Here is a 25,685-nt window from a genome sequence, read left to right on the forward strand (position 1 = left end):
AATTTTACTGAGGACTTGCTCTGTGGCAGGCACAGTGCTTGGGATGCAGATGTGGCCTGATTCCTGGCCTCTAGAAGCTTTCATCTGTATTTTAAGTGCCTGCAGTTTGGGGGAGCAGATGGCTGGTCTCTAAGCCTGAATCAAACCTACTTTGTGTGGCCAGGCTGGACTAAGGAGACACCATAATAACCCTCATTTGCTTCAAGCTGTGTTTCTCACACAGAAACTGGTGTTTCTGTGTGAGACTGGTCTGCTTTCAGCCTCCTGAAGACTGACAGCAAGGATATGGAGGCAGTCTTTAATAGGAGCGTGAAGGCCAAGGCAGGGAGACGTCCCAGGGAACCGGGGAAAATGAGCACATGGAGAAGTGAGTGCCAGGTGGCCTGAAAGACTTCAAACCATGGCGCTGCCGAGGCTTTGGGCTCCTGGCGCTCCCCTGGGCAGGAGCTGGAAGAAGTGCTCCTAATGGCTTTGATACTGAGAGAGTTCTCAGTGGAAGCAAGAGGTGTTTTTGGTGCTTGACTATCTAAAACCAGCATTTCTCCAGGTTAATCTCTGGTTACAATTCAAATTTCTGTGCTATAGAAATTGTAAATTTTTGTCATCTTATAGAGCCCCTGCTGTCCCAGTGTGAGGGTGAGAGGGTGACCTGGGTCCTGGGAAAAGAGGAAGGACCACATGGACAAGTGTCACTTGGCCCCCTCCGCCTCCTCTCCAGCTGAAGGTCCCCAGTCCCCCGCCCTGGCAGGCACTTACCTTCACACCGCAGCACAGCGCTATTCCAGACCACGCTACCCTCCTTTAGGATGCAGGTGATGGTCTCCGAGCCCTGAGTCCCGAGGAAACCTTCGTCACAGAGGAAGGAGATAGAGCTTCCCAGCTGAAGGCTGTCACCAAACCGTTTGCCATTCACCGGAACGCCAGGATCTGGGCACTCGTTGTGTCGGAAGGCTGTGTGGATGGGGATCAAGGACAGGATTAGGCAGAGCTGGTGAGCAGATGGGGCCCCCCCACCACAGAGAAAACAAGCTTCATTATGTTAGGCAATCCTAGACCCCCGTCGCTTCCACAAGAACCTGCCATGTTGGAGACAGAGCCAGATGCCCCAGAACCAGTGAGCCACAGTGGGCAGAAAGCAGGTGATTGTTAAACTTGATCTCCTGCCTTCCTGAGCACCTAATCCAATTTCGTGCTAATGGACATATATGAGTCAGGCAACGGACTAAGTATTTCTCATGTCAGCTCATTTCCATCATATAATGGTTCCACGAGGTAGACCTGGTTACCAAGGTTACAAATGAGGAAACTGAGGCCCAGCATGGCTTAGGAGCAGAGCTCCGTCCTACTGCCACAACCATTCCACACTTCCCTAACTTCAGACAGTTACGGGATCATTTATACTGCAGATGAGCTGGGCTCCAAGTCCTGTGACACTAATAGACACTAAGCATCATAAAGTAGGTGCCCTGGACTCAACCCTGTCTGAAGCCATCTCCCTCATTTCCTTGTGTATTGTCAGGCAGCCTCTCGCTCCGTCATCCAGGCAATGATAATGCAGTGGGAATGGGGCAGAGGAAAGAGAGTGCTTGCGGGTTTAATTGAGCTTTGCCTCTTGTTAGTTACATGGTTCTGGGCAACTTACGTAATCTTGCTGAGTCTCTGTTTCCTGACCTATAAAATGGAGACCATATTTCCCTGGCAGGGTCATTTCAGGATAGAAATAAAAGGAAAGTTGATATGAATTTGAAAGTGGAGATGTTTGGGACGCGCCTGACAGATGGCAAGTACTCCCTGAGTATGAGTCTGCTGCCTTCTTCCCATTCCTTCTCCGTCTCCCCGGAGCACGTTCCTAGCCTGCCTCCACCAGGGTGCCACAGTTCTGGAGCTCAAATCTCTGAGCCACACCCTCTCTGCAACCCTGCTATTGCGCGGATGGTGCTTTCCAGGAGGCCAGGCTCCCTGGCTATGTGGGCTTGTGCCACTTTAAATTAAGAACTCAATTTGCAACCCTCTGAAATTCACTAGTGATTGAAACACTTGTACAACCAGGAACAGAAGGATGGATCATGCTGGAGGCAAGAGACCTGCAAATCTGGGGATACTTCCTACCAAAGGCAAGTCATGGGAGCATCTGATGTGGGGATGATTGGGACGATCCCTTGTGGTGCCTCGGCAGACACCCCAACGCACTTCCCGCTGAAATGCAAAGCCCAGGTCATTCCAGACTTTAGGCTTCTCACCTTCCTTCATGAGGAATGATGACTATGAGGGTGCCCTGACATTTAGAAAGATGCCCTGGGAAGAAAAGTGGTGCTTGGGGCCCAGAAGTCCATACATGTCTCCTAAAAATCTCAGTTGCACATGCACGCATACAGGCAGGACTCCAAAGCTACTTCCAATGTCAGGGTGCAAAAGCTCTAAGTCAAGAGCCTTTTCAGACCTCAGTTTCCTGGCATGTGGAAGGGGTAGACAGAGCTTAGCTACTGATGTTTTTGCTGAGCACTGGCAGTGGGAAGCACAGAGGTGCTCAAACGGCAGGTGCCCTGGGGACAGCACCTGCCATCATCATTGGTCCAAGTGCCCCATGTGGAAGAAGGATTAGCTTTACTCTAAGGAGCACTAGGGGTGAAGCTGTCTGTGAGGTGAGCTCCTCACGCTGGGCAGGTGCAGGCTCATCCTAGATGATCACTGGCTGCATGTGACCGAGAAGCTTTGTGTCCCAGTTCCCGGACACTTGTTGGTGGGATAGTGCTGTACCAGCTACATCAGAATCACCTGTGAAGCCTATAAACATGTAGATTACGGGGCCTTATCCCTTTAGGGATTACGATTTTGCAACAGGGCCCAAATATAAAACAATTAGGTCTACGTATCCCCCCAAATTATCTCTATAAGTGCATAGAGAAATATCTGATGTTTGCAGCAGTGTTCAGCAAAGGCTGGCAAGAATCATTTCTGGGTGGGGGATTCTGGGGTAGTAGTTAGTACTTCTTTGACCTGCTCTATTTTGTTGAGTATATATGTGTTGGCCGTGTGTCATTTTTATGGTGGTGGAGAAGCTTTGAAGAGGAATGTTAGGCAAAATCTGGATTCTCACTTAGGTCCGGCCCCTCCCTGCCTTTTGCCTTCCTTTTCCCCTCCCCACCAAGAACTCAGCACTTGCTGCTTTTTGGAAAGTGGGCACTCCCTGGGATTTGGTTTTGCCAGGAGTCTCAGTAGCCGGTTTTGTCCCAGGCTTCCTATTGATATTCATACCTACACTGAACCTGCAGAGTTCCTAGCCCTGACCATCATGGAAGGGGGGGCTCCCTGGGATACCTCTCACCCCTCTTCCTACTCCCACCAGGGAGAAAAAGGGTATGAGTCACTCTTGGATCTTTCCATCCAATACTGATCCTTACCAGGTCCAGACTCTGTGCTGGGCAGAAGGGATAAGAAGATAAGCACACATACCCGTACCTTTCCAGAGCTCATGATCTCATGGTAAAGCAAGGATAGAGGTTGATCATCTAGAAGCTAGAGCGCTGTGCTAGACTGGGAAGACTAGGGAAGATGGACTGGGTTCTGCTTCCTCCTAACTGTGGATGGTGGGAATAGGTACACCCTGGAAGAGGCAGGCCTGAGAAGACCGATGGTTTCTAGCAAGTTTGCTGTCCTGAAGAAGGTGCTGAAGAGAGTGTTGGGAGAGAGCTTTAGCTTGGGTGGTTCCTTGGAATCTGAGGTCCCCAATAGTCCCAGCTCAGTTAGACTCCAGGGACAGGTGGGACAAGGAAGCAAGGCCTTTATGCCAAGGGAGTGGGGTGAGGGCTGGGAGGAGATCAGTTCTGTCAAAAAGAACCAGACTATGTGAGTGTCTGCATGCATGGGTGGGGCAGGAACCGGGGGCTTGCATTTCACAAGTAGCCCCTGGAAGAGGAACAGGCAGACCCAACTTCAGCCCCATTTGACTATTTGCCACTGGCTGAGTTCACTGGGTCTACAGCTTATTATGACCCAATAAGCTCTTCTTGCTACCTTTGGCAGCTTGCTATTTCTGGTCTCCAAGCTCTGCTCCCCTACCCCTCCTCACTATAGCCCCAGGAGACACAGAAATGCAGAGAACTACCACTTAGCTTCAGGCTGCTTCTAAAGAAGGGGCCCAGGGTTAAAACCAGAGGTAATAGATTTTGGATTGTGGCCCTGAGAGGGACAATGAGGAACTGCCCCAACAACAAGGCTATAAGCCTCAGATCCATGCAGAAACACTGCTCCGGACCTTTGTTTCTGATTCAGCTGCAGGGGTGGGAAGTAGGCAAAGTGAAGTGTGAAAGCCACTTGGGAGTACCTGAAGTCAACAGTTAGCAGGTGTTCGAGGACTGTGGGGGGAAGTGGGGGAGCACCTTGAGAGGGACGGGTAACAATGAGAGGATGACACAGGCTTGCTCTCTCAGGGGCCTTCCTGGTGCTCACTGGGCCTTCTAGGAGAGGGAGGGTGGGTAGGAGAAATAAGGTTCCACGCTCCTCTTACGTTACATATTGCACTTCTAGGAAAGAAATGCTCAAGAGAGCAACTCCACTGAAAAGAGCACCCTGGCCAGCAGCCCAGACTTTCTGCTTTTCTGATCATGGTGGAGCCCCATGCTGAGGCCCTGCAACCCCACCAAGCCCTTGGAACTGGCCCACCCACATCAGTGCTCCTCTCTTCGGGCACCCTCCACAATACTCAGGGGCCAGCACTCTGAGGGGTGGTCCTCTGGAGACAGAGTGGGGACTCACTGGTAAAGGTGATGTTGAAGCCCCTCTTTCCGGTGGAGTGGTCGGTCTGGAATTCGAGACGGGCCACGTGGCCACTGCTTGTGATGGAGGAAGGGAGCTGGTTTCCTGAAAAGGTGCCCAGGACGGGGGCCTCGGCCGTGGCCCCATCCTTGATGACCAGGAAGTCAAACTGAGGCTCCACATCGATGTCGTTGAAAGCCAGGTGGATGCGGCTCTCAGGCCGGGCCAGGATGAGCCAGACGCAGTGGAGGTGGTTGCCATAGTCCTCTGGGTAGTTGGGCGACAGGACGACCCCAGAGGGGCTGGTGAAGTTGAAAAAGCAGGAAACTGCAAGAGAAGAGCCACGGAGGTCAGGGTGCGTCCTGGCATTCTGCCTGGGCTACAGAGGGTTGGCACGGGGTGTATTTCCTTAGCCTAAAGAGCAATGGAAAGAAACGTAAAACCAGGGTTGGGTTGGACCTACTGGGCTCTGAGATCTTGGAGGGAAACATGCTGGGCTCCATGTTGGGCACGGTGCTGTGAAGGGTCCCTCTGGCAAACTACAGACATGGAGGAGTTGGTCCTCTTAACTGCTGTTGATCCCCTGGGTATTAACCAGGGTCAAGGCATGCCAAGTCCATTTCCCCTCTTTAATCATAGGTATGTCCTGAGAATTTGGGCAACCTCAAAGCTACAAAACTACGCTAAGGAGGTGCTGGTTAAACACTCTCTTGCAGAAACCAAAGCTTTGGAAGAATCCTAGGGAAGAGGTGATGGTGCCTTATCTCCATGCCCTATCTACTTCCTGCTCTCTCTCCTACTTTATCCTAAGGACACACTCTTCTGGAATTCCTTATTTTAAACACTTTTCATACCAGTGACTAACAGACCCTGGAACAAGGTTGAGGCAAGGGAAGTGCTATAAATGGAAAAACAAACAAATAAGCAAACACTAAACCAAAATTAAGAGGGAAAATAATAGAATGAAAAAAATTGTAACAAATATGCCAAAGGGTGAATATCAATATTAAATTAGAGCTTTTAATAACTACATAAGAATATCACCAAGATAAGCAAAGAGTATGCTCACAGGATTCACAGAAAGGAAAACTGAATTAATATGAAAACAGTCCATTTCACTAGTAAAAAAAAAAAAAAAAGAAAAAATATACAGCCCAATATTGTTGAGGTGTCTTGGAAACTCATATGTATTTATTGCCGGTTGCACTGTAAAGTTGATATAATCCTTTTGGAAGGGAATATATGAATTCTTATCAACAACTACAAAACTACTCAAATATTCTGACTCACTAATCTCTAGGAATTAATTCAAAAGAAAAAGAGCTGCATGGACAAAGATGTTTATAGTGACATAATTTTATTACAGAGAAAAAAATGTGAACAACCTATATGCCAGCCTAATAATATGAGGTAAATTATAGCTTTTAATGTGATGCTGTTTGAACGAAATCATTAAAGTGATAAATATGACCCTGCAGAAAGAAGAACGTTAAGCATCATTTTAAGTAAAACAGTAGATCATAAAATTATATGTATATCTCTGATTATAGCTATTACATATTTACACGTGGATGAAGACCGGACATGAGCCCCTGAATAAAAATTGTTTTCGAGTAATAGGTTTGGGGGGTAATACTTTTTCAAAATGAAAACAATATTTAATTTTTCTGACTGCAAAAATGATATAGGCTCATAATAAACACTTTTAAATGTAAAAGTATAAAGAGGGTAGAAACTAATGTGGACAAACATTTAAATCCCTTTATAACATTTATATTGATGTTTGGTGTTAATAATATTGAAACTTAAGTTAGCATAATATCTGGCTTATTAATTATAATGAAGCTAAGGTAAAAAACAATAATGAAATCATGCTTGCAAAACAAACATACATACAAAACAAAGGAATTGGTGACTCTTTATGTTGAGCTTCTCCTTCCTTCCCCTGACTCTACCCATCCTTCCCTTTTCTACATTATGCATCTCTTTTCCAACCTGCTACTCAAAGCCCTCCCATCCAATTCCGCAAAGCGAACCATGCCCCTAAGACATATTCAGTCTTATCGCTGTAGTCTCTTGTGTTTTAGAGATATAGAAAGAGTCTGAGTCAAGGGGAGAGATGGACATGAAAAAGCTTTTGGGCAACACAATATAGAGTCAATAGTGATTATTATAACATATTAGTGGTGGTTACTAAGTGCAGGCACTATCTGAGCACTGTCATCCATTAGTCAATTTAGCTGTCCCAATAGTACAATTTGCTGGTAGCCCATTTTAAAGATGAAGACACTGAGGCACACAGAGATTAAGTAATATGCCAGGGTTGCTTGGTCAGTAAATGGTAACAGCAAGTTCAAATCCAACTGACTCCAGGGGCCAAGCTCTTAGCCACCCCTCAACATCCTCTTATGAGAACAGAACTGCCCACTGGGCCCAAAAGTGGAGTCCACGGGGGTGTCCTTAGAATTTGCTGAATATTGACCTCTCAACTCCTAACCATTATATTAGCATTAAAGTGGGACAGCCAGGCTGTCTTCAGCTGCAAGCCCTAACACAGATCATGAGGAATCCAAAGCCAACAGAGATAATAACCTTGAAGCCAAGGGTCAAAATCACAAGGTCTGCCTTCCAGTAGAACACACCAGGGCAGACCGAAGGCAAAAAGAAGTGCCATGATTTCAGAGGGAAGATCACCAGAAGCACTGTGAGCATGTGCACAAGTGCATTAGCAGCAGAGGAGAATTTAATTAACATCACCTGAGTCCCCACCCCTACTTCATGACTCTATCACATTATTCTTTTTTCTTTATACCCTTCGTAGTAGGTTGCCATCTTGCAAAGCTCCGGGGGCACCATTTTGAGCAGCTGCATATGGTAACTTTACTTATCACTCTCTAAAATTATCTTGTTCACTTGGTTGTTTATGATCTGTTCCTCTCTTGCCCCCAAACATACACATACGCTCCATGAGAGTAGAAATCTTGTCTGTTTTATTCCTCTCAGTCCCTAGTGGCTCCCACAATGCTTAGTGCATTCATTGTAGGTGCTCAATCAGAAAATCAATATTTGCTGAATGAATCAATGAGTATAGTCGACCCTTCAACAGCCAGGTTTGAACCACACATGCCCACTAACACATGAATTTTTTTTTTTGATAAATATAGCACCGTACTGTAAATGCATTTTCTCTTCCTTATGGTTTTCCTAATAACATCATCTTTTCTCTAGCTTACTTTATTGTAAGAATACAATATATAATACCGATAACATACAAGATATCTGTTTGTGTTATCAGTAAGGTTTTTGGTCAGCAGTGGGCTATTAGTAGTTCAGTTCTATGTGGATTTTTTGACTGAATAGGGTTTGGGGGGGAGAGGTTGGCACCGCTACTTCTGTGTTGTTCAAGGGTTAACTGTATTTAGTGGTTGATACCATCTGAAAACATAGGGACGTGAATACATGTGCCTCACGTTCCCATCCCATTCCAACTCCCAAGCAACAGAATTGACCAAAGTTTGAAAAACAGGTGGATACCTGAATCAGCTCTGGAAAACTAGGAAAACATACTGGGCCATGACCTTCAATGCATTTCTCTTAGATATAGTACAGATCCATTCCTAATAATTTAGAGTAGAAAATAGAATGACCCAGCCAAGTTGCTAGACAATGAAATTGTTCCCAGTGTTAAAGAACCTTGAAAAATATATAATTCATATAACATTCATTAAAAAAAAAAACACTCAAAGATGTTTTCTACCAAAACAAGAGATGAATCAAAATGAACTCAAATGTGGGAAAGTTACGTTTAATAAAACAAAACAAAAACAAAAACAAAAAGAAAACCAATGTGGAGATTCCTTAAGAAATTAAAATTAGAACTTCCCTATGACCTTGCAATTGCACTACTGGATATTTACCCCAAAGATACAGATGTAGTGAAAAGAAGGGGCATCTGTACCCCAATGTTCATATCAGCAATGGCCACAGTTGTCAAACTGTGGAAAGAACAAAGATGCCCTTCATTGAACGAATGGATAAAGAAGATGTGGTCCATATATACTATGGAATATTATGCTTCTATCAGAAAGGATGAATACCTAACTTTTGTATCAGCATGGATGGGACTGAAAGAGATTATGCTGAGTGAAATAAGTCAAGCAGAGAGAGTCAATTATCTTATGGTTTCGCTTATTTGTGGAGCACAGGGAATGACATGGAGGACATGGGGAGATGGAGAGGAGAAGGGAGTTGGGGGAAATTGGAGGGGGAGATGAACCATGAGAGACTGTGGACTTTGAGAAACAAACTGAGGACTTTGGAGGGGTGGTGGGTAGGAGGTTGGGTGAGCCTGGTGGTGGGTATTATGGAAGGCACGGATTGCATGGAGCACTGGGTGTGGTGCATAAACAATTGGAACGCTGGATAGAAATTAAAAAAATAAATAAAAACTAAAAAAAAAAAAAGATTAGGAACAAGCAAATAAACGATAGAGTAAAGAATCTAAATAATTGCTGTAAACATAGCTATAAACCAGAATGCAAGCGTAACAAATATTCCTTCGAAGAGAGGATAAAAGATATCATTCCTGTCCAAACCCCAGGGTAAAACTCTGCAGATGACACTGATAGAAAGCATAAAGTTAGAGCAAGGAGATATGCTAATTTCCTCATCTTGCAAGAAATTCTGTTATATAGTTTCTGTGGTTAATTAGAGAAATATAGGTTAGAGCATGTTTTTAAAGATGTTTAGAGTAATTAGTAATAGACTATAAAGTAGCTTATCTTCAAAATTACCAAAGGGGAAAAAGGAAAGCAGTCAATTTAGCAAAAAATGGAATTCAAAGGACACAACAAGGAGGCATAAAGAGGGGAAATGGAAAGTAAATGCTAAAAAAATAAAAAAGACAAGAGACAAAACGTTATTTATGACAATACATGTATACGGGCTAACCTAGCTGAGTAAAGTATAACCCTCATTTTGGAACAAGACTTACACAACTTACATTAGTGACTTACACAAAGTAACTTGGAATAGTTAAAAACAAGGGAAGGGGCCAAGATAGCTCAGGCTTCACATTAGAAGAGTATTAAAGTTCACCAATGCCAAGGCTCCAGAGATTCCTATGTATATGGTGGAGTGGGTCCAGAGCATCCACAGGTTCTAAAAGCTTCTCCAGGTGATCCTAAATGTGCAATCAAGGTTTCCGAAGGACTGGTGGAAGCAAATGCAAACCACCCAAAAAGGGGGTTTTAATATTAATATCAGAACCTTGGATGTTACAATGTCACACCAGGCTCTTGGACAATCCTTGTTTTTGGTCAAGGGTCTTACAGACACTACCAACAGACATTTCTTCTTGAACTTGGAAAGAGAGGAAGCTCATAAACCGACACTCATAGAACAAGAGTGTGGTCCTACAGAGATCAGGCTAGCACCCTAAGAGACGACTTACACTTGTTGCAGGGGAAGGGAATATGCATTGTCTTACAGAGGTCCGATCTTTCTCACCCTGGAAAATTATGTTTGCATGGTACTTTGGAATGTTTCTGCTGGAGAGCAGAGTTTGCTTCTCAGTGTCCAAACAGAGGAAAACATCAAATGCTGTTATTGGATCTCATCATTATCCATCATCCAGGTTAAAAGAGGGATAGAAAGTGCCTAGCCCCTCTGGAAGTAGTTATACTTACAGATATCAACCTTGGATAAACCTTTAAATCAGAGGGCTCTGCCATTGCTCAGACTTTTGAAAACTGACAAAGGTGGGAAACTCATTAACAGGTGTGTGCATAATTACTGTGTGTAATATTAGATCATTAATTGATACAGTCTTGAGTAGGAAACACAAGGGGCTTGTTGGAAAACCCTCTCTTACTATCTTCTCTTTTGGCATTGTCCTTGATGGCTTCACTGCTTTCAAAATGATAATTCAATTATGGGAAGGCGGTCCTGACAAAGAAAACCCAAATCCAAAGATGATATTTAAATAATGGATGATGCATAGATTACAAAATGAAGATATGATGTTTATGATACTTTATGGCCCAAAGCATTGACACAGATCAAATAAACTATTTTTAAAAAGTACAAGAGTTGACTATGGACTCTGAAAAACAATCTGAGGGTTTTGAAGGGGCAGGGGGTGGGAGGCTGGGGTACCAGATGGTGGGTATTATAGAGGGCACGGATTGCATGGAGCACTGGGTGTGGTGCAAAAATAATGAATACTGTTATGCTGAAAATAAAAGAAAAGTACAAGAGTTGGAGAAAAATATACTAATCTGAAATCAGAAGCAATGAAGACATACAAATGGCTATCAGACACATGAAAAAATGTTCATCATCACGAACCATCAGGGAGATTCAAATTAAAACCACATTGAGATACCACCTTACACCAGTTAGAATGGCCAAAATTAGCAAAATAGGAAACAACGTGTGTTAGAGAGGACGTGGAGAACGGGGAACCCTCTTACACTGTTGGTGGGAATGCAAGTTGGTGCAGCCACTTTGGAGAACAGTGTGGAGATTCCTCAAGAAATTAAAAATAGAACTTCCCTATGACCCTTCCATTGCACTACTGGATATTTACCCCAAAGATACAGATGTAGTGAAAAGAAGGGCCATCTGTACCCCAATTTTTATAGCAGCAATGGCCATGGTCGCCAAACTGTGGAAAGAACCAAGATGCCCTTCAATGGACAAATGGATAAGGAAGATGTGGTCCATATACACTATGAAGTATTAAGCCTCCATCAGAAAGGATGAATACCCAACCTTTGTATCAACATGGATGGGACTGGAAGAGATGATGCTGAGTGAAATAAGTCAAGCAGAGAGATTCAATTATCATATGGTTTCACTTATTTGTGAAGCATAAGAAATAACATGGATGACATGGGGAGATGGAGAGGAGAACGGAGTTGGGAGAAATTGGAGAGGGAGATGAACCATGAGAGACTATGGACTCTGAAAAATAATCTGAGAGTTTTGAAGGAGTGGGGAGTGGGAGGTTGGGGGAGCCTGGTGGTGGGTATTATGGAGGGCATGGATTGCATGGTGGTGCATAAACAATGAATTCTGTTACACTGAAAAGAAATTAAATTTAAAAAAGAGAAGTAAGTAAAGATTAAGAGGATCTATAAAATAATATGAGTGTATGTGTGTATGTGTTATATGAAACTATGTGGCCTTCAAATGGGAGCATCACCCTCTTTACAAACACCCATGGAATATTACAGAAATGGACTTTATCTTAGACTACAAGGAAATCTCCAAAAACCTCTCCACAAAGCAAAAACAGTGGGGTCATACTCTCTGTTCACAGTGCAAATGAACTAGAAATCAATACTAAAAGAATACAGGAAAATCCCTAAATCACTTGAAAATTCATAGAACACTTTCTTAAACAAGTTCTTGAGTTAAAAAAGGAAATGAAACCTGTCAATACAGACTAGTTATAATAATGAGGAAGATATCAGGTCAAAGCTATATTTCACAGAAAATTCATAGCCTTATTCATTATTAAATTGTTGAGAAATAAGTGAAATGAATGTTGAAACACAAAAGAGAGAATAACTGAACAAGATGAAGGAGAGAAGGGAGAATAAACTTAGTGAAGATAAAAATAGAAAAAAATAATGGGAAAGACCCATAAATAAGAAACTTCTCATGAAATAAAAAGAGAGAAGCCACATATACATAAATAAAGGATAGTAAAATTAAGGAGATATGTTAATTATTAGAGAATAGTATGTATAACATAATAATAAATTTGAAATCTTGACAAAACAGAATTTCCTAGGAAATTCTGAATTACCAAACTTGTGTAAAAATGCAAGAAAACTGGAATGTACTTAAGGAGTAGGTGGTTTTGTGGCTAGAGCTTTAAAATTTTAAACACACCATAATAGCCATGCTGTTTAAATTAATTTTGATACAAATACTCCCATAAAACAGTATATATGATATACATACTCACACCCACCTACTCACACACCAACATACCCACAGTGTAAAAAGAAATCCCATATGCAAAGTGTTAGCAAATCAAATTCAGCCCTACAACAATGAACAAACACAGCTTATACAATGAAAACAACAAAACTTTACTGATAGGCAGAAAAGAAAATATAAAAATGAGAGACGCATTATTTTTCCGGATGACAGTTCATATTATTAAAATGACAATTGTCCTCAAATCATTGTATACATTGAACATAATTTCAGGCACAACCCACACAAATATTTTTTTTTTCTGAAACTTGAAACAATTGTAAGATCCATCTGTTGCATGAAGGCGAAAAGAGCCAGTGTCTCCTAAAAGAGATGAGAGTAATACATATGGGATGCCCATCAGCAATCTCTTACAACAACCTTCTGAAGCGTATACTATTGTCCACATTTTATAGGTGCAGAAGTTGAGTCCAGGTAGTCAAGTAACCTGTCCCCAGTCATAATGCAAGGGGTGATGGGCTGGGATATGAACCCAGCCATATGGGTTCCAGAATCCAAGCTCTTAGCTATGACACCTACTTTTTCCCAGTAAGGAGGCCTTACCCACTCAGATATTGAAACATATTCTAAAGCTGTAATAGTAAAATCTGTATTGTATTAGCTCCAAATGAGAGAGAAATGGGGCCAAAAAAGAAAATTTCAGAAACAGACATGGACATCTAAAAATTTAGTATATGAAAATGTGGGCTTTTCACATTGGCAGGGCAGAAGTGGATGGATCAATAAAGAATGCTGGGACAAATGGCTAACCAGTTGTGGAAAAATTAGATTCATATCTCACTCAAGGCACCACAGAACTACTCGGGAAAAAAAAAAAAAAGCACTATTCATATAATCTCAGAGATGGAGAAGGACTTTCTCAGCATTACACCAAAGCAGGAAATCATATGGGAAATGGTATTTTTTAACTACAGAAATAAGAAACTTTTGGATTTTAAAAAGTCACCATAAACAAAACCTCAATACTGAGGAGCAAAGGGAGAGAGAAATATTTGCAGGTTACTACAGTTAAATATTTGCTATATATTTAATATTTAGTATATATATTCTAAATAAATTTACTATGCTTACCATATATGGAACAACAATTCAATAAAAAGGTAACACTCAAAATAGAAATATGGGCCAAGGAAATTAAGAGGCCACTAACAGAAGAATAAAGCTGGTCAACAGAGATGCAGGAAACGTACAATATTATTGGAAAACAGAAACGTCAAGCGACAGAGCTCTCAAGTTGGCGAAGGAAAAACAGACAGCATGGAACTTTGCAAGAGAATGGAGAAAAGCTGGCAAGGCAGATGGAGACCAAGCATCTGAGGGAGGAGGAAAAACAGGAGAGTGGTTTCTAGAAGGAGGGACACTCTGTTCTGAAACACAGCGGAGCATCTGAGGAAGACAGAAAGCCACCCTTTGGGTTTTAATGACAAGAGGTCGTTGGCAACTTTGGTGAGAGCAGTCTCTGGGTGTGGGGGACACAAAGGTCAGAAAGGGCAGGTGACAAGGGAGCGGGAGCCGAGGAATGGATGCAGCAGGGAGAACATCCTGTCAAGGAAGTCTGGGTGTAAAAAGGAGCATTAGAGAACGGGCAGAGTGGTGCAGGGTGTGAAAGAAGAGCTTTACTTCTAAGTTAAGAGAGACCAAGGGACATTTAAATGGTGACGGGCAGCACTCGGCAGATGGGGAGAGGCCGGAGAGACAGAACAAGGACGGATTCCACATAAGGCAAAAGATTCCTAAGAAAGTGGGAGGTGAGGAAGACTATAGCAAGATTTTTGAAACAGTCTATTAATTACTGGTTGTGAAAGTGATGTGGTGGGTACTGAGTTGTTGGATGCTAAGAGAAAAAAAAAAGAGAGAGAAAAAAGGAAAAAAGGAAGAGAATGGAAATTATCTGAGCACACTGTAAGTAGTGAAGGTAAGTACTGTTTGTAAATCGTCTGCTTCACTTAGTGCAAGTGTGTATACAGCGTTGTATTTCTTACTGAGCTCAAAGGTGTTTGCATATCCCTGATTTAAAGCCTAAAGGGGATGTACAATCTACAGGGGGGACTGCTTTTTGATGGGAGAGAAAAGTGAACATCTCCGCTATAAAGCAGAGAAGGATGGGAAGGAGTCTCATCTATAGGCTGGGTGTCTTTGATATTTGCAATTTGAACATGGTTGTCTGCCTGCCATGTGGGAGGCAAGGTCACTCTCCAGTGCCAGGTGCAGGCAGGGGTTGCTCATGGGTTTGAGGGGAGCAGTGAGGGGACAGCTTCCATGGAGAAGAGAACAACAGGCTGCCTTGAGAAGCACAGATGGATGGGCTGATGCTGCTGCAGGCTCCAGCGAGCCGGGCACCCAGGGAATCTGCAGCAGCAACCACTGGCCTGGTTGGGCGATTTTCTCTAGCAGTGCTCAGCCAAGCAGGAGAAGCCCAATCAGGTTGTTCTTGCTTCATTGTGGATCTCTGGACTGGTGAACTAAGGCAGCTCTGCTGATGAATGCTTTAGCTGAGCTGGAAGCAGAGGCTTCACAAACCCACTCTTGAATGTCTTTGGCTTGCTCAGAAGCTCAGTGTGTTTGTGTTCATCAGAGTTATCTTAACATCATCTCTGGCACTGGAGCCTGGCGAAAGTTCTCATTGAACTTCACTGGGGCTGTGGAAGTGGTGAGAGGTTCTCAAAGTCACATGCTGGAGGGGTGAAACTACACCCTTGCATGGCTCACCCTTATCCTTAGGTTAAGGTGTTGTTCTCTTTGAGGACGTCTTGCAGAAACTCCCACATTCCAAAGGGAGCATTAGGATCAGTGGGCGATGCTGGCCACATGTTTCTGGTGCACACGGTATGTCCTCTTAAATTCATACTGGATTTAATTCCAACCATGAATAATTGTGCTCATGGTTTTCTGTTCCTTTTTTTGTTTGTTTGTTTGGTCCCAGGCGAGCAAGATTGGGACGCTGGTGTCCTGAATTAGACAGGCAGGGTCTTCAACAGAGCTGATCTCCCCCTAATTCCTGAACCATGTCCATTCTGTCCTCCATCACATCCACTCACTTTTCCCACCTCTGGTTCTGGCGTCCCTTCACAGTCATCCACAAGCTTTCCTCCTCTACCTGACATTCACACTGTGGAACATGAAGGGATCGATTTCAGGGTCGTCTACCCCTAGCTCACATCCTCTCTAGGGCACCCCACCCCACACATGACCCCTCAATGTATGCCCCCTGGAAAGATAACCCTTCTGAGCCCCAGAGCTGTATATTCTGTGGTCTTGGCAATGTCTCCACCTTGCCCAAGGATCCCTGGAGTACCGGCCATGTGCCAAACACTACTCCGGGTATGAGGGATATGGGTTGGCAACCAACAAAGCAGAGAAGCAAGCCCTCAGCTCTCGTGAGGTTGATACTGTAACAGAACGTAAGCCTGGGCGAAGGGAAAAAGTGAATGTAGTGGGAGTGACCTACTTCCAATGAGGAGGTGAGAGATGGCCTGTGTGAGCAAGGAGCCAGACATCGAACGGAAGGCCACTGCAGATGGGGGGAATGAGCTTGGTACATGTGAGGGACAGAAGGGGGAGCTCTGTGGCAGAAGCAAGGTGAACCCTGAAGTGACAAGGAACGGGAGATGACATGAAGAGGATGGCAAAGGACTTTCAGACCATGAGAAGGAGTTTGGATTATGTCACAGCAGATTAAACTAAATATTTCAATACTGAACTCTGAAGTCTTCTTTCCCAAAACTGGTTCTTCTGGATTCTAGGGTCTGGAATGTTCCCTGGTGTCAGCCAATGTTTCAGCCTTGTCATCACTCAGTGATTGGCTTTTTTCTTACCACCATCCAGCCACTCCTGCTTTATGCCACTGCTTCCCAAGTAAATTCCATTCGCTGGGGTCCTCCTGCACGTGGCAGACTGGGGAGGGAACCGTCTGACGTACATCTCTACTGAGGATCCCACTGGGATCTCAAATGCATGTCCAAAATTGAATTCTTTATCTATTTTTCTAAGCCTCCCTCATTCCTTATCTCCATGAATGACAATACCCAGTTACCTAAGCAAAATATATCAACTCCTCCCTCATTCCCATATCCAATCAGTAACTAACTTCAGTTCATTCTATCTCTTCAATAGCTCTTGTACTTGTCACATCCCCATCATGGCCCTATTAAGTTAAGGCCCTCTTCCTGCTGCAATAGTCTACCTGGTTTCCTGGCTTCAAAGCTCACTCCCTTTGAATCCATCCTCTGTAGTGGCTCCAGAGTGATTTTCATAAATCACAAATTCTCATGATGTTACATCCTTTCCTGGACCTCTTTAAATACTCCCTACTGCACAGAGGATAAAACCCAAACTCCTCAAAAGGGCACAAAAGACCCTCAAAGACCTAAGATAAGACCCTCCCACTCCCCCACCCCATCCTACATCCCAGCTGTATTAGATGACTCACAGCCCTACAAATGTGCAAGGCTAACTCCATGTCTTGCCCAGGTCTTTTTTCCTTTCTAGAAAGTTCTCTCTTCCTGTCTACCTGGAAAGCTCTGTTAGGCATCATATCTCTTGAGTGGTGTGGGTGCCTCCCACCATTCATTTATTCTTCCTGGTTGCAGTCACAGAGTCTGTACACCAGGTTCAACTCACTCAGTGCCTGAGATGGCTTTGCCCTATCTGCTTGACTTTCTACCTTCTGCCACAAGAACAGAATGTTCTATGTATGGACTGGTCCTTCAGCCTAGATGGCAGAATGAGAGGCTATGTAGAACCTAGCCAAGCCCCACAGAGCTGTAACTGACCCACAGCCCTCATGGGATATGAATGAGAAATAAATGTCTGTTCTTACAGTCCACTGAGATTTTTGGACTGTTGATAACAGAGCAAAAGTCGACTAATACACTATAAAGAGGGATGTGAAGAACTCAGAAAGTGAAGGACTACCTTTTGGATAAGGCGGTTAGAGAAAGCTTCTCTAGGGAGGTGGCAGCTAACAGGTGATTAGAAGGACCCAGACACCCAATGAACATTCCAACATGGTAAACTGCAAAGTGCGAGGGCACGGGGGTAGGCAGGAGTTTAGAGACTCTGAAGATCTGAAAGAGGCCCAGCGAGTCTGGACAGAGTAAGCGAGGAGGCAAGTAGTATGGGATGAATGCAGAGGTAGGAAGGGGTCAGTCACATAGTGGTTCATAGGCCTTTGGCTCAGAGAATTCCCTCAGCATCCAAAATATTCAACTGAGGATCAAAACCTTTCTTGGCATAAAGTCTCTTGGGTCATGTTTAGGGTAGCCACATAATACATTGCCCAAATTGGGACACTTTTGAGAATACTAATAATTACTTTAGGACACAAGATACAAACTGGAATAGTCTCCCAAACAAATCTAAATGTATAGTCACCCCACTCATGGTCCTTTTATTTCCCTTATACAAGAACATTCTCTCACTTGAGGGGGTAGCTTCTGCCTCAAGCTCCCCATTTACAATCCAATCCCCTTCGGGAGCTGGAATCTTAAACTGAAGCTCTTAAACTGTGGTTCTGATAAGTGCTAAAGTTCTTGCCTCCCACAACCAGAACCTGTTCCCTGTACCTCTTGAGAGGCTGGCTAAGTTCTTGGCCTAAACAGGCAGTGCCACTCCTGTTCAGCTTTTACAATGACCCGCCTGCAGCCATGATTGCTTCTTGCCCCACCTCTGGAATAATGCCTGCCCAAACCATTCCTGGTGCTTACACTAACCTTTAGACCCTATTCAAAGCCAGGCTCTGATCTGGGGTCTGATGTGCTCTTTAGCTGTTGGCTGAGGACTCCTGTCACCAGCTCTTATGGAACAAAGCCTGGCAGAGTCCCTGCTCTGCACTCATGGGAAGAGGCTGAGTTTATACTCTTGGGGCTCATCTTTTACCTTGAAAACAGACCATAAATTCTTTGAAAAATAGACATAGCCAAGCCAAGCCAGTATCCCCAAACTGGAAGAAATGAGAATCCTTAAAAATTTGGGTTTGCCTGATTTCTCTCTTTTACTAGTTATATGCCTTTTGGTGGGGGGGATGGGAGGCTACTTCTTCACTGACTTTATTTCCACATGCATAAAAAAATGGGACTAATAACTTCTAAATCACAACTCTGTGTGAAGATTCATTTTGATAATGCTTCTCAAGGTGCTGAGTGTACTACCTGGGCATGTAGAAGGTATAAAATCAATTTTTCTTGAATTTGAAATAAGGCATTTCCCCGCTCTGCTGCTGATGGTTGTTTCTCCACACATGCTCCTGGTTAGCCTATCTCTGAGTCTCAGCCAGCCCACTGAGGTGGCAGGAGAGGCATCTCCCCACTCCTCCCCTAGCATAGCCCATTGCTCAACTAAGCAAGACTCCAGACCAAGGTTTGCTCTTTGGTCCTTAGTCCCTCTTTTCCTCAATGGGTGAGTGAGAGGGTAACTCCAAATCCAGAAGATCCTGACAGAAGTCATTTGCAGGAATGGTTGAGGGCTTGGTCACTACCTTCTACGCTTGGTGTTACCTTCTATGGGAAGACCAACTTATAAAGGGAGACATAGTCTATCAGCTACAAGGGGGCACCTGGTGCTGAAGAGATCTATACCTAAGTAGTATACATGCTGTCAGTCTTGAGTTTTGTCTGGGACTCTGATGAGCTATGCCATGAGAGATGAAGAGTGGGTGCCTCAGTGACCCAGTCTTCCTTGAGGGCTAAGGAAACGTGCATCTCATTGTTGTGAGGTCCCTCAGCTGCCCATGCCCAGACCCTGGGATCCCTGAGTGATACTCATAGGATTCTTTCTTTGCCACAGGAGCAGATCTCAGTCAACTAAGGGATCAACTCCCGCAGGTTACTATCCTGGTGGTCAAATACAGGTATTAACTGCGGAAAAAAAACTGTGTTGGAGTGACACAGCCTAAGAGCCTAAGTCTTCCCTAATGGGGAAGGGGAATTCAAGAAATAGGTAGAATATATCTTCAATGGCTCAGAGGTGCTCCTGGGATTGTACTTTGGGGCGTGCAGCACCTGTCCTCTTCACTTGAGTCCTTTCAGAGAGCCTTACCATAATTTCTAAGGCTGTTCAATAAAGTGTCTTCACACAGAGTATGGAACCAGCCATGGTCCTAGCCACTCAAAGCCCAGTCATACCTCAGACTATCACCCACTGAAGACTGAAACACCTGGTGGCTGTTTTCCATGATCATAAGGAAGTATGTTTGAATTTCCCTCCATAGGAATCCACAAGGATCCAGGGGACTTTACAGCTGACCTGAGAGAGCTGCCTTTAGGACTATGGGAGAGTCTTCCTAACTCCAAGGGCAAGATGGGAATTAATCAGCTTATGGCAGCAGCCCTGTTCTTGTCCCGCCTTCCCTGGGGTCATTAGAATACTGCTTTTGTACAAAATGACTGGAGGAAGACCTATAAATCCAAGAGGGGTAGTCCAAGACTCTCCTAGAAAGCCAAGCTCCAGAAGAAGTGAGTGGTAACTTCCCCACTAACCACAGAGCCCAGTGACACCCAGGGCCAATGGCAATGTAATTATGACCAAGTTAGATGACAAACTTGGCCAAAGGGTCACAGAATGGAGGAGGGATACAAGTAGAGAGAGCTTCAAGCCCCAAGTCTTGAGCCAGCAGCTATGAAAACAGACCCTCCTTGGTGAAACTGTTTCCTCCATAGTTCTCTTAGTCAAACATGGCAGAGCACAGTGGAGAAAGCATGGTCTGCGGTGAGAACACACTTAGGACACACATAACTTTGGAAATCTTACAGAGAAAAGAACCTATTAGCCACAATCCCACAGATGAAAACCGAGGTGAGAATGGCAGATAGATGCCATCCCCACTTACAAGCAGAGGTCGCAGTCCAGGATTAGACCCCTAAGGCTTGGTCAGTTTTCCCAGCCTTGTTTCACCCAGGTAGCTACGGTCCCAAGATACCTTGGACTAAGACTCCTAGTTGTAAGACCATAGCATTTGGACTGGGCCCTATACTCAGCTGTGTTTGCAGTTTGGCTCTGGACAGATTCCTGAATTGGGCTGAAATTTTGCCTGTGCTATGGTCCTCCAAGAAGTCTTCTGAGAATCTTTCGGTTGGGATAAATTCTTTTTCCTTTACATTCTGGGGGCACTTTGTGGCCACCTCTATTATTGTAATAATTCGAAGACTGCTTTATAACACAAGTAGTGCTCATCACATTCACTAGAGTATGAGCACTTAGAGGGCAAGAGCCATGCTAGAATCATCCCCATTCCTCTCCTAGTGCGGAGCACAACGCTCGGCGTGCAGTAGCTCCTCCCAATTCACATTTTGCTGTGTTCAAACGAAATGAGAGGCAGGCAACAACAGCACCAAGTAGTAATGTTCAGAGGACTGGACCTTGCAACCCTAGGGCATATCAACGTGGAGGTCAGTATTTCTTGGATGACAGGAGGTTACTGTCATCATGATGACTGGCATCATGGGTTATGGAAATCTTAGGTTGGTGAGACTCAAAACAACAACATATGGACGCATATGTCATAGCCTCCAGAGGCTGCTGTCTTGTTGGGACCAAACCCCTCAGCAAGGATGTAAAACTTCCCTGCAAACAACTGATACACACAGTGGGAGTTCCATATTAGTGGCCTACAGAGCTGACCTAGCATCTAGATCTCCTAGGAAGGTTTTAGAACCACAGTGTCTGGTATCCATCCCAGACCTGCTGAATCAAAATTTCTGGGGATGAAGATTCTGTATTTTAAAAACCCTTTGAGTAACTCTAATGATTAGCCACACTTGGGCCCATTTGAGAGTGGGCAGGGCCATGGAGGACACATCATTTCCCCATAAAATATCTGCCTATTTAAAAACAAAGTGATAATAAGTGATGTTTATGGCCCCCACTGGCCTTTTAGGGAGTGTTGACTCTACTTCTTTGAACATGCTGGCAGCCTCCTCCAAAGAACATCCCTTAATCTTTGTTCAATCAGACCTTGCTCAGATCAGTTGACAACCTTCATTCCATGGGCTCAGTCCTTAGAGCCAGATCCTGGGCCCAGGCTCAGACATGCCTCACAGTCATGGGAAGGCCCATGCCCTCAAACTGATGGAGTGAGGTCTGAGCATGGCTCCAGAGTTGGCATCTGGTGGTTCGTGAGGAATCCAGCATGTCCATACACCCAGGAGTTTCAGGACTCTCCTCTGTCACTCCTGTCCCAATGTGTGCCCCTGCCCAGGGACTGGACTTCTGTTCTGGTTGTTATTTTCTTCTCTAATCCCTTCTATAAGGAAGGCCCTTTTTAGTACCATAGCCTCTGGCTGGGGACAGGGCTACCCTGCAGGGGTAGGCTGCCTTCTCAGTGAGGGCTTGATTCAGCCCAGAAGCTGCCTTCTTCCACTAACATCTACCTGTTTAGCAGTTTAAGGTAACAATTGATGTATGACCCACACTGGTCTGGTAGACAAGTGACGACTCTACTTCCCAAGGAATGTTGGCAGCCACCTTTATGAGCCACGCCTTTGTCCAGGGTCAGTTCTCCCAGCCGTGGCTTACCCTCCCCAGCTTGACCCTGTGGTTCTAGAATGCTTCCCCACCCTGACTGCAGTGTCCCTTCCCCAGTGCAGGGGCAGACATAGATCCTCCCCACCTCCCACCACCACCAGGATGTTGTCCAAGGAAGACTCCTCTGGATTACCAGAGGCCCTTACACAGAACAGCTACCACCCTCTCCCCCATCACCGCCAAACCTCTGCATAGCACTAGGTCTTCAGTGTTTGTGTTCTTGAGGACTTGGTAACGAAGGGGGCCCCAGAATCCCTCACGCTGTTTTTCAACTTCTAGGAATTGGCCTGAAATACACATCTGGACCAAAGCAATCCCCAGGTTCCCTGCCCCTCTCCTGGGGCCACCTGTGGTCTAGTGAGGCCTTTAAGGAAGCCTAGAGAACTAAGCAGAACATGACATCAGCAGAGGATGCTCATACAGCCCTTGTTACAGCCCCTGGCCTCAGAACACAAGCAGCGCCCAGGAATATTATGTCTCACACTGAGGCTGATGCTTTCAAACCTCAGCTGATCCCAATTCTGGCTCCAAATATTTGAAAAAGGCAATTTCCAAAGAGTCTAGCTATTACAATCATATTTTCTGGGCCAAAGGAGAGGATGTTTGAAATTGTTCTTGTCCTGGAAAACCTGAGAGTATATATTTACAGGGAAAGTCAGGGCTCAGCTATACAGAAGAGGCAAAAAGGGACAGGCTTCACCTGTGCATGGGGCATTGGGGTCGAGGTAGGAGGGGAGTGAAAAAAGCACCTGCCTATTTAAAAATAAAGGTAGCAAGCAATGTATGTGACCTATATGAAGAAAACCACAAAGCTGTTATATTTAGAAAAATGAAAGTAGATGAACAAAAAGAGTGACATGCCATGTTTCTGGACGGGAAGCCTGTGTATTATAAAAATGCCTATTTTCCTCAAGTTAATTTACGGTTTAATAGGAGCGCACATACAAAATCCCAATAGGATTTTTTTTTTTACTCTGACAAAATGATTCTAAAATTAATCTTGAACAACAAACAGATGAGAATAACAATGAACATTTCTGAAAGAGAAAATAATTAAGGGAGGAAGGAGTAGTTTCCAGCTCTGCCAGATATTAGAACATATTATAAAACAACAATTAAAATTATTCAATGCCGGTGCTAAGATAGAAATAGAGCAGCAGAACAAAGTGGTGTCTCAAGAAATAGACTTAACCGCATGTGAGGATTCAGTATGTGATAAAACAATTCATTTCCCTCAAATCAGAAGGGAAATGAATTGCTTAATACATTGTGTTGGAAAACTGCTTAATAGTTTGGACCATACATTCTACATTCATCTAAATAAACTCCAGATGGATTAACAAATTATATATTTTTTTAAAAATCAAATTACCCACAAATAACCAAAAATAGAACAAACTGCTTCTCAGATCTGTGACAGAATGATAACTCTGTCAGCATTGAAAAGAAATCACAAATATTGAAGGTTTGTCTACATTAAACAAGTGTACGATGCAAAATAATAAAAAAAAGTAGGGGGGATGAAGAGACTGGGAAAATATATACACCACGTATCATGAAGAGTTTCTCACCACAATGGAGAAAGAATGCTTTCAAGTTGTAAAGGAAAATACCACACAATACTCCTGAAGCCACACTTCAGCGCAGGCAGTTGTCCCATGAGGATCACAAATAACAAATAACAGGACTGGACCTTGGCCGGCTAGTGAAAAGTCAGGACTGGAGTCTCTGTCTCGAATGCTGTGTTGGAAATCCCGACATCACTTTCATACCCCTTGGCCTGCCAGGGATGCGTCTCCAGTCTGGGGGTACCCAGTAGTCTCTCTCCAGTACCTGCTCCCATGGACCCCTCCACCTCCCTTCTTCCACTCACATACACTGGCAGTAGCCAAACCCTGTAGGAACTGCTGTGAACCAAGGACACAGATGGGTGATGTGTGCCTGTGTGCACAGGTGTGTGTGTACCAATGAATCCACTGAATACCCCCCTGTTGCAGAGGCCCAAACCCCACGGCTTCTCTCAGGACCCAGTGCTATCCTTTGGATGTCCCCATTCCAAAAGGAGCACGACTTTGTACTCCTTTCAGGCCCCACTGTTCCCATAGTGATGACTTTTCTATGCTTCATGAGAAGGGGGGGGCTGTTGATCCCCTGTTCAGCATCCACCATAGTATCTGCCCCATCGCAGGCATTCAGCAAATATTTGTTAAATAAAAGAATGACTTTTCATGGGATGGATCCTAAATACGCCCGTGTCACCAATGTTTTCTAGTTGAAAACTAAATTTTGAACCATAAGAGCACCCTTTAAGTTACATAATTACGTCTCTCTCTACATCAGAGTAAGAAGTTTGAGGTCAAAGGCTGTGTCCAACCCATCTCTGGAGTCACAGCCCTCATCACAACACGTGACACCTTACAGAAGTCGACAAGGGTGTGCTGATGGGGATGTATTCAACTTATACTTACGAAGTTAGCAATTTCATAAAAGGGGATGCAAATACTTGGGGTTTGGCAATGCAGATAATGGGTACAAGCAATATGTTATATAATCTATTGGAAGAAAACCACAAAGTTGTTACATTTAGAAAAGTGAACGTAGAGGAACATGAAAGAGAGATACACCATGTTTCTGCATGGGAAGACCGCATTGTATATGAATCATCTTCTTAATCATATAGTTTCTGTTATTGGCATCATGAACCGGCACAACATTTTTGGGGAGCAATATAAGAGTGTACACTGAGAGTCATAACAATGTTTATACTCTGGCCTGATGACCTCACTCCTGGAAACCTAGCCCAAAGAATTATAGTTCAAGAGAAGAAAGAAAAAAGCCACGTCCATGAGGATGTTCATTATAGCCTTATGTAAAACAAATGAACATGACAGTTTGACTAAGTCATGACTCCATCCAATAAACAGAACATTCCATAGATACTAAGAATGGGAAGTATTAAAGGCACATAGCAACATGGTAAGATACAAAATACAATGTGAACTTTGAAACACAGAACGTGAGTTGATATGTTCGCTTTGAGTTGATATGTTCGCTTTGATTAAAACCACACGAAATATGTGTGCATAGGGGTAAGAGTAAAAAAAGAAGAGCCAAGATTGGAATTGGTTTTGGGTTAAAGAAGTGAAATTAAGAGTATTTTATTTGTTTAAACCTTTAGATTTAAACCCTTAAGACACTAGAATATACCAAGAGCCTGTGCTGAATTTTGACCTTTGAGCTCCAGATACTTCCTGAAAGAGTTCTAGCACATTATATAAGGTTAGGCACTAAGAGATTTCCCCTTCAAACCCATCCCCAGATGAGCAAGATCATCCTCAGAGGCCCTTCAGGTTAGGTTATGATTTGACAAGGAACAAGAATAGCCGTACCCTCTTATG

At 44.0% G+C, this 25,685-nt stretch overlaps 1 protein-coding gene across 4 annotated transcripts in view; it reads right to left on the reverse strand.

Annotated features, from left to right (window-relative positions):
• The window catches only part of CSMD2 (CUB and Sushi multiple domains 2), a 600,967-nt gene that overhangs the window by 212,233 nt on the left and 363,049 nt on the right, over positions 1-25,685 (reverse strand). For all 4 annotated transcript variants that reach the window (XM_045064163.1, XM_045064162.1, XM_045064161.1 and 1 more), the window contains exons 14-15: positions 4,756-5,082; positions 757-951 (exon numbers count right to left, since the gene is read on the reverse strand). In XM_045064163.1, the coding sequence (XP_044920098.1) occupies positions 757-951; positions 4,756-5,082 (522 nt within the window). The remainder of the gene's footprint in view (positions 1-756; positions 952-4,755; positions 5,083-25,685) is intronic.

This window comes from Mustela putorius, unplaced genomic scaffold (assembly GCF_011764305.1).
Source record: "Mustela putorius furo isolate JIRA1106 unplaced genomic scaffold, ASM1176430v1.1 tig00003853_pilon_pilon_pilon, whole genome shotgun sequence".
NCBI classification, from domain to species: Eukaryota; Metazoa; Chordata; class Mammalia; order Carnivora; family Mustelidae; genus Mustela; species Mustela putorius.